The sequence below is a fragment of the Gymnoscopelus microlampas genome, assembly GCF_963454915.1.
Source record: "Gymnoscopelus microlampas genome assembly, chromosome: 4".
NCBI classification, from domain to species: Eukaryota; Metazoa; Chordata; class Actinopteri; order Myctophiformes; family Myctophidae; genus Gymnoscopelus; species Gymnoscopelus microlampas.
This window is the reverse complement of record NC_139941.1, coordinates 6,119,229-6,137,174: the sequence shown is the minus strand read 5'-3', so window position 1 is coordinate 6,137,174 and position 17,946 is coordinate 6,119,229. Positions and strand designations below refer to the sequence as shown.

At 39.6% G+C, this 17,946-nt stretch overlaps 1 protein-coding gene across 1 annotated transcript; it reads left to right on the top strand.

Moving 5' to 3' along the window:
- Window positions 1-1,924: 1,924 nt before the first annotated feature.
- Window positions 1,925-16,386, top strand: LOC311043832 (kelch-like protein 24). The gene is made up of 13 exons (XM_084055205.1): window positions 1,925-2,038; window positions 4,968-5,086; window positions 5,732-5,929; window positions 6,354-6,488; window positions 6,585-6,776; window positions 7,277-7,420; window positions 7,686-7,908; window positions 8,706-8,852; window positions 10,796-10,924; window positions 12,443-12,619; window positions 14,016-14,162; window positions 14,747-14,912; window positions 15,294-16,386. The coding sequence occupies exons 2-13, from the start codon at window positions 5,006-5,008 to the stop codon at window positions 15,580-15,582; spliced, it is 2,028 nt and encodes a 675-aa protein (XP_083911331.1). The 5' UTR covers window positions 1,925-2,038; window positions 4,968-5,005; the 3' UTR covers window positions 15,583-16,386.
- Window positions 16,387-17,946: the final 1,560 nt, after the last annotated feature.

The window sequence follows — 17,946 nt, the reverse complement described above, 5'->3', positions numbered from 1 at the left end:
TAGAAAAGTATTTTTTGGGGGTGAACTTCTTTTAATGTCCTTTGACACAAATGACACTATTCACACCATTAAACTATAACCAGAGGCTGTCTAAGTCACAGTAATAATAACCAATTTGAACAAACATTCAGCAATTTTATGAATTGGTTCTGAAGATGTGGAGTGTCAGTTTAAGTATGTAAAATGTTAAAACAAGTAAAGTAAAAGTCCCTGAAAATTCTACTCGAGCATAGTACTTGAGTAGATGTACTAGTTACTTTGCAGATTTTAGGGTTGTGAGGTCGAGGGCAGAATACGAAGAGAACACAAGGCTACTGTGTGTGTGTGCGTGTGTGTTTGTGTTTGTGTGTACTTTTATTACTACGCTTGTGAGGACCAAATGTTAACCACAAATATTGAAGAATTTGAGAAACCATAATTTCCCTGCTCCAATTAGTATATGATTCAGGCTGGGGTTTAAGGTTAGAATTAGGCATTTAAAACTGAAGTTAGGTTTAGTGTTAGCGGTTGAAGATTTATTTTTAAATCCCCCCAAAATTCAAAAAGTTTCTGTAATTATAAAATAAATATTCAAAGAATTCCATAAATAAATAATGTCTAAGGAATTCCATAAATTAGGATAAAAAAGCAAACATTTAAGAAGTAGTGAAAATAGCAGATCTACAAGCTTTCACCCATGCAGGGCTTCATCAAGTTCACTTGATGAAGCCCTGCAGGGGAGAAACGCTCATTGTGGTTCAAATAAAACAGACGGGATAGCAGTTTTTCGTGTGCGGACATTCCTTTTTTCTTCACATGATTATTTTTGGGTCCAGCACCGTGGATGTGCATATCCTACCTTTTTTTCATAAGCTTACATTTCACACCACCATGTAAACTCAACACCGCTACTCAATGTCACCTTCAGCAGCAACCTAATTAGTTGGGCGGTCTATTGAAGTAAAATAAAAAAAAAACTTTATGAAGTAAAATAAAAAAAGCCTTTATGAAGTAAAATAAACAAAGCCTATATATCGTTGCTGTCCGGCAGGAACCAGCTAACTCAATTGTTCTGCTTTTGCATTTTTTTCCATAAATCAGGGCCATTGAACACCCTTTACGTCTGTGCTGATTAAAAAAATATTGAACCAATGAAAAGTATTAAAAAGCGCTCCTGACAAAACCAGCTAACTCCATTGGGTCATCAAACTTTCTGCTGCTAAGTTCACCAAAGGGTGAGCTTGGAGGTCTATTCAGCTGTTCTTATCAATGATGAACAAAACCTCCTAACTCCACTTTTTTTTTGTTTTTGTCATTTCCTGAAAAATGAACATTTTGGAGTTAGCTGGTTGCTGCCGGACAGCAGAGAGAGATATATATATACACACACACACACACACACACACACACACACACACACACACACACACACACACACACACACACACACACACACATAAATAAAGCATTTCAGTATATTTGTTTGAGGGAGGCGCCACAGTTAGTTAATGCACCCTGTGGCAAAGGCTCAATCATAGAACTTTCCAAAGTATTACAATTTGAATACAAATGTACAGATTGTCGATGCTCTCCCCCTCTTTCTACTGAAAATCTCACACACAAGTATATTGTATTCAAATAGAAGATGACATAAAACATCAGATTATATACAGACTATCTTTAAAAAAAGAAAACAGAGTAGTTGTGATGAATAGCCTAGAGTACATGTAAGAGGAGGTTGGTCAGTTCAATTCAAGTAAAAAGGGTCTATATTCTCTCTCTCTCTCTCTCTCTCTCTCTCTCTCTCTCTCTCTCTCTCTCTCTCTCTCTCTCTCTCTCTCTCTCTCTCTCTCTCTCTGCCCGGAACTACTTGTGTGGTGTGTGTTGTTGTCAGGAGGACACAGTTAGAGGTAACACACAACACTTCTCTCCCTTTGAACGTTGAAGCAGACAACAAGCGGGAGGAGGAAGAAACGTCTTAAAAGCAACATTTGGGTTGTTTATTTGTATTTATGTATTGGTTTATGCCTACGGACTAAACCCATTGCAGTTTTACAAGGTTTGTTCATTTATGTCACGAGTCATGACTGTGTTTTTTGTACTTGAGACACACATACGCCATACTAGCCTTGGATCAAGACTCATGGATGTATTTTATCGAGTTTGACTTTTACTTTGGTATCTACGATAGTCTTCACTTTTACCACTATTATGTGTGTCATTCTGTCGGAAGTTCCCTGTATTCCTCATTGGGCGGTAGTGACGGGGCGCATCCGGTGAAAGCCGGTATTACACGCAGTGTAAACAGGAATTACAGGATTAAAACACGTATCTATTGATAAATAAGGACTAATACATTGTACAAAGACTACGAAAGGTGAGTTAACATTTGGGGCAACCGGTTAAGCACCTTTGCCGGTTCAAACAACACAGATTTTGCACCTTGGAATTGCATTAAAGCGAAAAATATGGTGAATTATTGTAGTGCAGGCATGAAGGTATTAATAAGGTAACTAATAGGCTCTATTCACAGCAGCCATATTATGAAGAGATTCACAGGTGTTACCAATGATACTAATGAAGGCCCTGTTCCATTCTGGTCAAACAGACAGGGTGCTGATATTGTGCATGTTGGCTCACTGGAAACACTCTGTTACACCAGTGGGTCTACAGTTGGGGTCCAGGGACCCTCATGGGCTTCCAAATGGCCCCTTACAGGTGTGTAACTCTGAGAGTGTACAAATGGACCCGTAAGGGTCCATTTGGTGGTTCCATTTGTACACTCAGAGTTATGGGGGTCGTGGAAACCACTGTGCTACACTAAATGGAACAGAGCCTTCATTAGTATCATTGGTAACACCTGTGAAGGAAGTGATAATATGGCTGCTGTGCATAGAATATGTTAACTAAAAGCAACAACCAGCGAATCTTGTGGAAAATGTAAACGCGACCGCAAAATATTCTAAACTTTCCTTCATTCTGCCAATAATCATAATTATGCCCCATAGAGAAACACGTGGGTTGAAAGTGGTTTAACGATGTTCTCGAAGTTGTCATTAATCTGCTATTTGGACCTTTTTAAGACAAAAACAAGTAAATAAATGAATGTGGAGGTTGAACTTAATCAATTGTTTTAGGATAGTTTGCCTCAAAACAGGTGCAGGTATTTACAACATAATCAACACAACGGCTTTTGGTAATCATTTAATCAACACCAGGGCATCTGCAAACCATGAAACATTTCTATATTTGAATTAATTAAGTACATTTAAGTAGAATCTATATGTATATAATATAGTTATAAATAATACATATTGTTAATATATGTGTGTGTGTGTGTGTGTGTGTGTATATATATAGCAAATATATATATAGCAAATATAGTTGGCTGACATAACATAATAAATCCACATAACTACAAAATATCCAAGAAAGGAGCACCGGTCTGCCTTATTGTGAGCACCTTAATGGCCAAAAAAATAAAGATTAAAAGCTGTGATTAATGGTCGTAAATAATGTAAAGTATATACTGTACATGATTTGAACATGTACTGGTGCATAATTATCAAACCCAACCTTACCCTTCAACTTCTTGTTTACGGGTCCATTTGGTTCCATTTGTACAGTACACTCCTAGAATAAGTGATTTGTGTTTTGCCTTGAGGGAGTGATAGGTGGGTAACTGGAAGAGTGGGCACCTGATACGTCCGGGCATGTCACTGTTAAATTTGCTTTTCTTTTTTATCCAAAATGTAAAAGACAAGTATACATGATTTGAATATTTGATATTTCAATAATTGCTACAAAACCCGTGGAGATAGCCAGTCATTATGGCATAAGCAATAAGTTGAAAGGTACATTTAGGTCTGATAAAACTAATGACATACCATGCATGTTTAAGTCATGTGTTCTTTGCATTATTTCAGACCATTTTCCAAAGCATACATTTTATTCTTTACTTAAATTTTCACATTTTGAAAAGAGAAATGCCAATGAGGTGCCCAGATTTCTCAGGTGCCCACTCTTCCTGTATCCGATAGGTGATGGGGTAGGAAGGAACAGTGGGACGAAGACAAATGCAGACGAAAGTTTGATATACCTACTGAAGTGGCCGGTGAGTGCATGTGTATATGTGTCTACAATGCGATAATTCATAGCATTATTACAGGCTCAATCAACTCGTCCTAGCCTAATGCAATTAGCCTAAAGGAATTTGGTAATCAATTATAATTTCGGCCAGTGCAGCACCCGGTTAATTATATCCCCGTTGGGAGATTGAGTACATCAAGTGAATTAACACGTGAGCATGAACCCATTGCACCCCACACGATCGTTGGAAAGGTTGCGGACCAAACCATCCACAGGGACCCTCCCTGGGGGGTACAACTGTATCCTTAATCCCCCCTGTCGACAGGCCTGAGTAGGACATTACTGAAAAATACTTGATAAGCTGAACAAATCTCCACTGATAAAATAAAGTTTCAGTTTATCACCTGACAACATAAGCTAACAAGTCCAGAAGCTGTTTCTTTGCATTTTAAACGTGATGAGAGTAACTTCATACCTTAATCACATCTGACCATAGTACAACCTCATTTCTCTAATCTCAGACTGCATTTAATTACATCACTGTATTCTACAGACCAAGAGTTCAACATTTTTAATCCATATCCGTGTGGAAGAGATTTGTATCTTGGGTGTTAAATATATTATTTCATGAATCAAACTTATATTATTTTATTGGCACAATGTTTCCTGAGACAATTCTTTGACCACAGATTGGATATAAGTGATCTCAATCCTGTTTTGTTTTTAGTCCCCAAAATCCGAATGCCATTTTCACTACTTCTTAAAACGGGGGAAAAAAAGAGATATTTTCTCGTGACCCATAAAAATATGTCCGTGACTCAAAGATGGGTCCCGACCCACTGTTTGGGAAACAGTGGTGTAACTAGATGTGACAGTAATGTTGTGTGTTGTCTCTGCAGACGCTGCCCACTCCACCACACCTCAGCCTGCCTCAGCCATGGCTGACAACATCCCGGCTGCTGCGTGCGGGAGTGAGTCACCACAGGCTGCCAAGATAATCAGACTGGACACTGACCATGTGAGTCTGTCACTATTTTAAAACCTTTTTTGAAAATTATTGAAAAAAACGTTGAATCCACTACAGTATTCTTTTTTTTATTTTTATTTTTTACCATTTTTGACAATATAATGACATGCCCAAAATAGGCATGCCATGTTGAAAGTGGATGAAAAGGCAAGTTATTGGCCTTGTGCCACCCCTTGTGATCTTTGGTGCCATACTGTAGTCCATTTAAGTCCAGGAAGTACTAACATTCACCTCTGTGGTGTCACATGGGTGGAAAATGTATTCAAAATAAAAAAATACAATACATTATGTCCTCGACTTAATTAAAACAGGAGTTGGGTGCAAAATCTGTGAACTTACCTTAAACTGTCAGTGAGGGACTAGTCTTGCATGGCCAGAATGTTGCCCCCCACAATTTTCAAATGTGAAGTGCCTCTCTCGGATTTCGGGAGGTGTAGTTCCAGACTCTATATAGCATTCAGAGATTGTAGTATAGTTGTCTGGCTACACGAGACTATTGAGGGACTAATACACAAGGGAAAATATGTCATTTCAAACAAGCACAGTTTCAAAGCCACCATCACAAAATCAGCAACATGTACAGTATATTTGTCTGATTATATATATCTCCCTCTGGATGTTGCCGTTGCACTTCAGGAGGACGGCACCAGTGCACGTCTACTACCCTCACTGGATGCTGAGATATTTGAGGAACCCAGCCATGCCAAAAAGGTGTTAGAGGGCCTGAACAGGCTGCGGCTCAACAGTGCCTTGTGTGACTTGATCCTGTGCTGTGAGGGACAGGAGTTCCCCTGCCATCGTTACGTACTGGCCTCCTTCAGCCCTTACTTTGAGGTAAATACACACAACATTTATTGACCTGCTGCTGTTGTTAAGGGAATGACATTAAATTCTGCCTTTGGCTTTCATGTGAACAGAAGATAATTTAAATGTTGACACAATGTAAATAAGAAACCAGTGGTTCTCAATGTTGGGTTTGGGGACCCCACAGGGGTCCTTGATGAGCTGCAGGTCTGTAACTCAGAGACTGTATAAATGGAACCAAATGGTCCCATTACTGGTCCATTTGGTTCCATTTGTACAGTCTCTGAGTTAAAATAACACAATATTTTATCGTTTATATTGGGGTCCCAGAGATTCATTAAAGACAAAAGTATCAAATTGGGGGTTCGTGGGCTAATGGATATCAAACTGGGGGTCCTTTAAAGGTATAACTATGAACACTCCGAGCCAACCATTCACCTTTCAATCTGCACAGGCCATGTTTACATCTGGCATGAAGGAAACCACACAGAAAAGGGTGACTATCAGCGGAGTGGAACCTCACACCATTGGTTTGTTGGTAAGCTACGCCTACACATCAAAGGTGTCCATCTCCGGGGCAAATGTGCAGGTAATTATCATCATTAAACCTTTAATGATTCATTGTCTCCGTTTTTGTCCCACATAACCTCGGTGCTTAATACACATTTTTGTACATTTGGTCTAGGCCCTGCTGACAGCATCAAACTTGTGGGACATCACGGCTGTTCGACAGGCCTGCTGTGACTACATGGAGCGTCACATGGACACAAACAACTGTGTGGGGATTTACTGCTTCGCTGACACACACTCCTTTCAAATGTTGGAGAAACACAGCATGGATTACGTCTTAGAACACTTCAGCGTCGTCTACCACCATGTCAGTGATTGAGCGATCTTAAGTTTGTTTGTCTGTTGTTGGCTCTATCTCCTATAACTTTGTTTTATTGCCATTGCTCAACCTTTTAACCACCCAGACCTGGGTTGAAACTTTCAGTCATTGGTCAGTGATTATATAATATTATAATTAATATAATATTAATAAGCTACAGTCACAAGTCCATTTCACTGAACAAACCATCTATCACCAATGAGCACTTCAGAGGAGTATGAAGTGTGGGAAGTTAAACTATCAGCTAATGCCCCCCCCACACACACACACACACACACACACACACACACACACACACACACACACACACACACACACACACACACACACATGCACAGACATACTCTTGTGTTTTTCAAACATATTAACCACTTAAGCCCTATACTTCTCGTCCGATGAATAGACAAAATAGCCAATCTCTCGGCTGTTTTTGAATCTTGAGAACTGAAACGGTGAGCTAATCTACTGTATTTTATTTCTATCCCTAGGAAGAGTTCCTCTCTCTCTCGATGGAAAGACTGACACAGATTCTCGCCAGTGACCATCTCAACGTGCCCAAGGAGGACATGGCGTTTGAGGCTGCCATGTTATGGTTAGACAAGGATCCTACCCGCAGACAGAGCTTTGAAAAGGTCAGTTATCTCTTATAAAGGCCCCTGCAGACCAAACTGAGTTGTGCTGACTATTAGAGACTATGTTGGGAGATCAGATTTGGAGACGTTTTAAATCAAATGTATTATTTATTATTACTAGTTGCCAGAACAGCAGTGCACGCTGTCCAAAACATGCTTGACTTGATCTACCTGTATATATGGTACTTGCTGGTACTATGATGTTGTTCACCCAATAATATCCAGTTGGACTAGTAAATAACTAGGGTTCTATGTGCTCTGTAAGGTGCTAGAGCAGATCCGTCTGCCTCTCATCAGCCCGTCCTACCTCCACACTGTGAATGAGTCCCTGGAAGTGCTGAAGGAATACGAGGGCTGCCAGACGTTCATCTCTGAGGCCAAGAACCGAGCCAAGACCCGGAGGAAGAACCGGGGAAAAAAACGGGGAAAGAACCGGGCAAAGAACCAGGCCAAGCCCTGCGGTACGACACGCCCTGGCAGGACCACAGGTACCCTGCCTCACACATGCATACATATAGTGGTGGAAAGTAACTAAGTACATGTACGGTACTTGAGTACAATTTTGACATATTTTTTACTTTACTTGAGTTTTTCCAACATCCAATACTTTTATTTCTACTACATCTCAGAGGGAAATATTGTACTTTTTACTGAACTACAACTCTTTGAACTCTTTAGTTACTAGTTACCTGTTTATTATTACAAAACCACTTCAGACCTATATACTTTGGCAATTTGAAAATAGCAGATCTACAAGCTCAAAAGGTGTCGCAAAGCAACGCGTTGTGGATCTGCTATTTTCAAATTGTCATTTGAAAACTGTTGAAATGGGACCTTTTGAAATTTGAGTACTTCTCCCATCACTGCATGCATGTTGCAAATGATGCTGGTGCAAAATGAAAAAAATGCATCAAGGTTTTTTCTGTCTGTACAGAAACATACCTTGCTATAAAAATATGGGTTTAGTTTGCTAAAAAAGATATTGCATCGTGATTTCATTATTTTGATTTTACAATTCAAGCTTGACACACTGTTTGCGTGTAGATCTGTTCTTTTTGTCACATGACACCCTCGCTGGAGTCTGTCTGGGTGCATTGATAGCACACAGGAGTAAGTATCATTGCACCGTATGATTGCTACAGGCCTGGGAATGGGATAACATTCTTTTGGAAAAGTTTAGAAAATGTATTTGTAAATGTGTGTAAGAACCCTGATTTGGTTTTTCCTTGAACTCTTAAATCTACTTTGTCTAACCCACCCGTTCCCTCGCCCCCGCTTGTTGAAGTGATCGTGACGATGGGAGGACGATGCTGTCGTAATAACTACGTTAACAAGATGAAGAGCTTTGATCTCCTGACCAACCAATGGAAGACTCAGGGACTTCTGCCCTTGTACGTGCACACGTCCCAGATTAATTCTGTGGTGATGTCAGGTGAGGAGACGGCCTGTCACAATCATTACGTAATCGCCTAATGGCAATTTATCTTTTTTGCTTAATCATCATAATCGTTTCCATGTTGAAACATTCATACAGTTCATACAGTTTCCAAAAATAGTGGAAATGGCAGATCTATGTGACGCTTTGAGAGCTTGTAGATCGGCTATTTCCACTATTTAAAAAAAAGTATAAAATTGATTTAAATATGACATTAATTGGTTATTTATATATTAAAGTTGTTTTATATAGTGAAAATAGCAGATCAAAAGCTCACTGAGACGAATTTGGATTCTAGATTGGCTATTTTCATTAAATTTAAAATGTATGTATTTTTGTAATTTGGAGTCCCAAGAGTCCCTTCCTAGAAATGTAGTCGAGTCAAAAGTACAATATTTCTATTTGAAGTGTAGCAGAGTGTAAGTAATGAGCTAAATAAATACGATTTAAATCTAATGGATCCTACTGAATGGATCCTACCGTTTTGCCTCTGAATTGATCTGTAGCAATTTTGCACTGCAAATTCAGTTGGATTTTTAAGTTAATTTACAATTTAGGCAGAATATAGCCCACCTGGCAGCTTATGTCACAGTACACTGGACCTGTCTTGGCTTGATCAGAATGAACTTTATTGTCACATCATAGGTTTATAGGTGTTTTAGCTTTTTTTTGTGCAACCTCCATCGATTTTGTTGTTTTCTGAAAGAAGAAAATCAAAGATATCCAAATATATGCACATTACATAGCATAAACCAGCAGGTACAGTAATGTATGTACATGAGGTTAGACATAAGATGCAAGGTGGTGACACTTCGGTAGGTCCATAGTGGCAGCAGGCATGTACTGTGTACATGAGATTAGACATTAACATCGTGTTGATTTTGCAATTTTTATTAAGAAGAAAACTAGGACTGGGTCTGTTGATCCGGATCTCCAAATAGTTCAATCAACAGGAAGTTGACATTTTTATTTAAAAAAACTTAAAGGGATACTAGGGAGTTCAGAGGTAAATAAACACCAGCAGTACTTTTCCCCGACCACCAGGGGGTGACGCAGGAGGGACATCCATAGAGAGGTACTTTTGAACGAATGGTGCCCGAAAACAGGTTGCTTTATTGGGATACAATATGCGGAAATTCCCGCCCTGCTGCTTCTCTGAATTTTTATTTTTAAATAGGCTCTTTCATGATAAATTGACCACATATATGAAGTTAAACAACTAAATTCTATCCACACGCTATCTTAAAAGTAAATTCTGTGCCTCAAAAACGAAGTTTGAGAGCGTTTTAAAACCGAAAGTAAACGTTCATACGGACACGGACGCGCACGGACGCGCACATGCGTGCGTTAATTTACGTACCGGACATAAACATAGAACACATAAACATTAGGGAAAATACGGATTTCAGAAGGAGGACTGTGTTTTAATGCAGGAAAACACCCCAGCAGCATTATATAGTGGCTGATAGAGGGGAAAAAATGCAATATATATATATATATATATATATATATATATATATATATATATATATATATATATATATATATATTTCAAATTTAGGCTTAATGTTCCCTACAATACCTTTAACTACTGGGTTTGGTAATGTTCTATATTGTCTGAATCAGCTTTGTTTGTGTTCATTTACGTGCTAAAAGAGTGACTTTGAGCGCTATTTCACCGTACAATGTAAGTCAATGAGGAGCATATTTTTAATGATCATTTCTAATCAATGGCGCAATTATTTTTCATGTCTTGTCCACCTTTGGAGTTACATCATAAACCTCTACCAAGTGGTCTTGGCCTTGAAGGTGCAAAAGAATTCAGGGGCTTGTTCGACAGTGACAAGTGAACCATCACAATAACATAGATCTAAGCATTCAAGTTGTCTATGCATCATCAATGCATAACTCGTCTTAATTCTGCCCTTCTCCCACCATAGGCTCTACTGTGTATTTGGCCGGAGGGGTTTCATCTCTTGCAGCACACAGTTGGGAGATTTGGCGCTATGACGTTACCCGTAACTCATGGTTGAAGACGGCTCCCATGAATGAAACACGCACTCGCTTGAGTAAGATCGGCAAACTATGACATTCAATTTAAAGTCATATACTGTGTGTAACCTTTTCAATTCAACAAAAGTTGGTCGGGTTCTGCTCCTGAATGCAAATTTCAAATCAACTTAATCACATTTGCAACTCAATGAATTTTTGTTGTGCGCATGTAACGGTCAGATATTGCTATCAACAATTACTTAACAATCACGGGTCGTTAATGATCTTCCTTAAGATAAAATAGATTATGTTTCATAAAAGTAGCATGTAATGAATGTCTTTCACAATGTTTATTGTGAATGTCTTTCACAATAAACAGAATAAAGCTTAGAAGATGCTATTTATCTGACTGAATAACATGTAATAATGACAGTTGTTAGATGTTAGATCCACGCAGTTCATGGAGGTTTTAACCATAAATCCATGTGATGTCCAAACCAAACGCAACGTCCGTGTCGCACGCACGCAGTAATACACCGTCCGTACCGTCCTCGCGTCTCCCTGACGCTCACAAACGGAAAGTAAAAAGTTAATCCAAACGTAAAGTCCACTGTGTCTCCAACGGACAAACAGACGATACGCCTTGCTGGATACGAAAATAAACTAAACAGTCTCACCGGAGTAGATGTCGGTCCCGGCCGGGCGCACTCCTTTAAACGGTGAGTATAGAGGATATGCGCATGCTTAAAGTGAATGGCACATCGAGTGGCAAATCGAGTGGCAAAGAAACATGCAAAATGAGTTTAACATTGTTTAATGTTGTTTAATGCAATCAGATATGACTTTTCTGTTTGAATGCATGGGCTGTCAAGGCCAGAAAGTATTTTTTTGACACTCAGTAGGCATTCCTGCATAACTTCCGGGTTTGATGATGATGTCACACGCATATCCTCTATTGGTGGCTTTGGCTATATTCCACCGAAATAGCTTTAGAGATTTCATTAATCAAACATTCCCAAGTCACACGCGGACTCCCTGGCCATTTGTCTGTCTCTGTTGTTACCCCCTGTGGGCCGGCAACTTCCGTGTCCTTTATCCGCGGACGCGTCACGGCCCCTCACTCAATCAATCAATCAATCAATCAATCAATCAATCTATTGACATTGACTTCTAAGCCCCCCAAAACCAAAACCGATTTTTCAATTTCAAAGAGAATAGGACCTTACACATAAGGATGGTTTTAAGGACTACTTTGGGTCATACACTTTTAAATGACATTTTAAAATAAATAGACAGTATGTGGCAGTGCTACACCTGAACATGTCACTAGATCAGCAGTTTCTGAAATACTCAGACCAGCCCATTTGGCATCACCAACCATGCCACGTTCAAAGTCATTTAAACACCCTTTTCCCCCATTCTGATGCGTGGTTTGAACTGCAGCAGTTCAATTCAAGTAGAATTTAATATGACTTTGTTTTTGAATAACCTCTAAGAGTTCCCTTGCCTTGGTTTACCCAAGGAGATGCTGCATATTGCACTTGGCCATGGTCATCAGTTGTAATGATCAGGTTTATTTATTTTTACACATATAGGCCTGGTGATGCTGGACGGCTATGTGTATGCAGTGGGTGGCCGGGGGAAGAACTCCATGGATCGCTACAACCCCAGCACCAACACCTGGCAGCTCATCAAGTGTGTCGGGGTGGCAGCCTATTGTGAATCCAAACAGCCTTCTGTGGTCGCACTAGATGGACTGCTCTATTTTATTGGTATGGAACAGGTGTGCACGTCAACCGTTTCAGTCTGCTGAAGAGTAATCAGGGTTCAATTTGCTGGGGAGGGGGGGGGGGGGATTCCATGCCTCTGCTTTTGATACACCCCCATGCTATTTGCTGTACGACTACGTATATAGGGCTTAAGTGGTCATTTTCTCCACCAGGCCGAAGACGTGGCCGAGACTATGTTTTGCACCCCGTCCGTCCGTCCATCTGTGAAAAGTTAATCTCCGGTATTGTTGGCCCAATCGAAGTGAAACTGTGCGCACACTCCCTGGATGCCAGAGCAGAACCTCTGCCCCAATTTGTTCACATCGGAACCGGATGTTTAGTGAAATACATTGAAGTCTATGGCAGCCGGCTGGACCAGCTTGTGAACAAACACTATTTCTGAAAATAAAGTAGTGTTCCATATGTATAAACATGCCATGTTATTGTGCATTCAATACTAAGCTATTAAAAATAATAGACAGATTAATATATTCATGCTTTTATTTTACACATGTACAAGGTACAGTGAGTAGGGTGGACGTACTGCCATTTATAAACATAACTTATTAACTGAGAACAACAACAATCTGTCAATTGCACAATAATCATGTATGCAAGCTATTCAAAATGGACAGAATCATGATTTATTTTAAACATAAATGTGGAAAATATTTTTAAAATATTTGAAGACAAATTGATTTTTGTCAAAATAAAAATAACATGAAACAAATATATTTTTTTAATAATATATATTTTGTATTGTCTAATCAATCAACAATTTCACAGACCCCTGTTGAAGACCTTATGAGCACTTTAAACCTTATACCTACTGTATACATTGAAAATAGCCGATCCACAAGCTCACAACGCGTCGCAATGTAACGTGTTGTGAGCTTGTAGATCTGCTATTTTCAAAAAAGACGAATTTTGAAACACACGAACAACACAAATCTGGTACGGGGCTCCCTGGCACAAAACATTTTCAAATGGGGGTTAGGGACAAATACAAATTCCATGACATAAAGATGATTGAGAACCACAAATAAGTTTTTAATCGTACTGATAAATATTCTATGATTTTTTTAGGTTATGAGGTTAGTGAAAACACTCGAAAATCGGTTGCAGTGGTTTAGCAAACAATGTTTTATTTCTGGCGGTCAAAGACTTAACTGAAAATGTCCAAAGCCTTTGGTATTATGTGTTATCCTTCTCCTATTGACGTGTGTGTGTGTGTGTGTGTGTGTGTGTGTGTGTGTGTGTGTGTGTGTGTGTGTGTGTGTGTGTGTGTGTGTGTGTGTGTGTGTGTGTGTGTGTGTGTGTGTGTGTGTGTGTGTGTGTGCGTGCGTGCGTGCGTGCGTGCGTGCGTGCACGCTTCTGCTTCTTTCCTCCTGGGCCCTAGGTGGCCTTCCAAGTTCTAGTAAGCCAAACCCAGCCCAGGTGGCCAAGTACAACCCTGAAACATCTGTATGGACAGAAGTCACTCCTATGCAGATTCCCCGTGATAACCCAGCTGTCTGCACTCTGAATGGAAAGATCTACCTTATAGGTATCATACCTGTTCTTAGTCTGTGGTGGAAGAAGTACTCAGCGCTTTTACTTGAGTAAAAGTAGCAATACCAGATTCTAGAAATACGCTGTTACAAGTTCTGTATTCAAACTTTTTTCTTTTTTAGTATTACTACTATTAGTAAAAGTCCAAAAATATTGGCATAAGCATATTCGTTCAGTACCAAACATAAGAATACTCACATTAATGGTAAATATAAATGACTATGTGCCGCTGAATAGCTTAACCTACAATATTACACAATGTATCAGTTAGTGTTTGTTTTGTATGAATCTAATTCTATAAAGTAACTAATTGGGTTGGAGTAAAAAGTAAAACATTTGCCCCAGAGATGTAGTGGAGTAGAAATAAAAAGTAGCCTATTTAAACATTTAAGAAATATTATTATTATTATATGCACCTCAACATTGTACTTTAAGCACAGTACTTGAGTAAATGTGTTTAGTTACTTTCGACCACTGCTCTTAGCTCCATAATGGACTCACTTCAACTTCACTGTAGTTTGAGAACCTAATAGAGCCCACTGACAGTCTCTATCCCGTTCATTCTTGTCGATCAAATAGGTGGTACAAATATCAAGGGCGAGACAGAAAACACGATGGAGTGCTACCACCCCAAGACCGACCAGTGGAGCGCGTGTGCCCCCATGGAAGAGCCACGCTGTGACCCTGGCGTGGTGGTGGTGGATGGAAAGATCTGCGTGCTAGGAGGGAGGCAAGGATACCACAAGTAAGACACTGCTGGAGGCCTGTCAACATCATCATGCCATTTGATGATTAATTGTCGTACAAATAATTGCGATTAACAACAGAATTTTCTTTTTGACATTGAACACTTTTATGTAAATAAAACATTTCTTTTTTTGCCTTTTTTGGCTTCGTAAACAAAGATTGCACAGGATGGATATGACAAATAACTTAAATATACATAGAAATGACATTTTATCCTTTAAAAAATTATGTTTGAAAATGTATGAACATTTTTCAACATGGTGACGATTATGGCGATAATACAAAATAATTACGATTATCTCAAATAACTGCGATTATGTAATAATTGGGACTTGTCCACAGCAGATATTATGGCTATAATTGGTCTCTCTTCGTGCAGGTTTCTCAAGAACATCGTGCGCTACTGTGAAGAGACAGACTCGTGGGAAGCCGTGGGACCGTGCCACAATGCTTGCTACAATCTCCACTGCGTGTCTTTCAGGCTGAGGGATGACTTCCCATCTCAGGCTGATGTTGAAGATGAAGATGACGAGAAGGAGGAGGTTGATAGTGATGCTGGTGGTGATGCTGATGGTAGTTCTTATGATTCTTATGATGAGTTTGAGAGTGATGATGGCATTGGCGAAGGCGAACGTTATTACAATGTTCACAACTGGATGAATGTATGAATATCGGTGGTATTTGTAGTGGAAATAAATATTCCTCGATTCATGAGACCTGACATCCCTGGCACCATTGGATGTACACTACTGTAGTGTGACAGTGGCCTGCTTAGTTTAACCCCCTTAAGGGACTCCGCTCAACCATATGGGGTATATGGTTGAGCGGAGTCCCTCAGGGCTATGTACTAGTATATTTTCTGTTTCTGTTATTGTGGGGAAAGCTTTCACTGAAAATAGCCGATCGCGGTGCGTCACGTTATGAGCTTGTCGATCTACTCTTTTCAGTGAAAGCTTTCCCCACAATACGGATGCTGGGGTTTAAGTGGTTAATTTCACATTTCTTTGTTTCACTATCAACAGACTGTATTTTCCTCATTATACTGTATATTCCCTGTTTATTGACTGTACATATATTGTCACTTTTTGACTTGAGTGGATCAAAATATTGTTGGGAATTAAGTTTTGTACGGAGCCAGAAAAAAATGTTTTGAGTCTTCATTGTCTTAATTATGACTCATCTCCCCATGTGACTACAGTATTATGGGGAGTTGCCTATAGCATAACTAGACCCACCACACCCTTTCCCACCTAACTAGATTTTCCTATGTTTTTGCATTTCCCTCTCTCAATTGATAACATTATTATAATTGAATATTGGGTTGCTGTGGGCAGTGAAGTCAGGTAACATCATTTTGACTTTACTATCTTACCTGAGCCTGGTTATTTTCTTGGGGGGAAAACCTTATTGTTTATCCATCTATGGTAAAAAACTGATATTCCCAATAACCCAGAGTTTGTTCCAATGCTTCAGTTCATTGTGCATAAATGTACTGCACTGTAATTCAGAATAAGAAACATTGTGATCCACTATTAACACATTGTGTGCCAGAGGTTTATTAAAATAGGGTACGTCCAGTGCCTGCATATGATATCTTTCATCCACTTACGTTGATATGTTTCGTGCTGTAGAAGCCCAGACGCGGAAGTGCATGTAAACAAAGCGTGCGTGCGAGATTGCCAGATAACACCTGGAACAATAATATTTCTAACGCGATCCTCCATTGCAGAGTGATCGCCGATCGAAAACGGCTCACTTCCACCACGTTAAAAAGGAAATGGAGATATTAAGCTTTTAGTCAAGGAGTTAACATTGGAGCGGCCGACCAGAAGGATTTTTGACATGGATCCATTCCACACCCGGCCTCTCCTTCTCAGAGACTCCTTGGATGATCCCAAAGTTTTGTTAGAGCGCCCCACGTGGGCCCCATGTATAAAAAAAAATGGGCCAAAAACGGTCCGGACCGTTTATGGCACATGACGCATGGATTCTCAAAAACGGTCCGGACCGTTTATGGCACTCAATGTGTTAATGACACTATTCAGACCATTAAACTGTAACAAGAGGCTGTCTTAAGTCACAATAATAACCACCAATTTGAACCAACATTCAGCAATTTTATGATTTGCCTCTGAAGATGTCGAGCGTCGGTATAAAGAATGGAAATGTTTAAATACTCAAGTAAAGTCAAAGTCCCTCTCAATTTCTACTCCATTATAGTACTTGAGTAAATGTGCTCAGTTACTTTCCCACCACAGGTTCTGAGGTCAGCCTCAGGGTTATGAGGTCGAGGGCAGAATCACGCTTTGCATGCTGACCAGTGGTGTAAAGTAACTAAGTACATGTACTCAAGTACTGTACTTAAGTACAACTTTGAGGTCTTTTTTACTTTACTGGAGTATTCCCAATTTGCAGTACTTTTACTTCTACTCCACTACACCTTAAAGGCAAATATTGTACTTTTACTCCACTACAATAATTTGAAAACTTTAGTTACTAGTTACTTTGTAGATTTTGATTATTATTACAAAACCACTTCAGCCCTATATATATTTCGGCCATTTGAAAATAGCCGATCTACAAGCTTGATTTTCATGCATATTATGTGAAATGGGACATTCTGCATAATGAGTACTTTCGGTACTTTAAGTACATTTTTATACCAATACTTTTGTACTTTTACTCAAGTAAATTTTCCGGACTTTTACTTGTTAGGGCACGGTCCCACCGCATTTTCATTTTACCTCTGGGGCGGAATCTGCCAATGCTTTGTCAATGCAAATGTGTGGATTCATGGTCTTTTTTTTTTCATGGTTAATTTTTTCCAAGAATCCACGCATTTTGACAAAGCATTGGCAGATTCGGCCCCAGAGGTAAAATAAAAGTGCGGTGGGACCGTGCCCTAAAAGAGTATTTCTACATTGCAGTATTGATACTTTTACTTGAGTAAAACATTTGAGTACTTTTTCCACCACTGATGCTGACCCACGGAGATACGGAACACAAGGCAACTGTGTGGCAGCGCTTTGTTC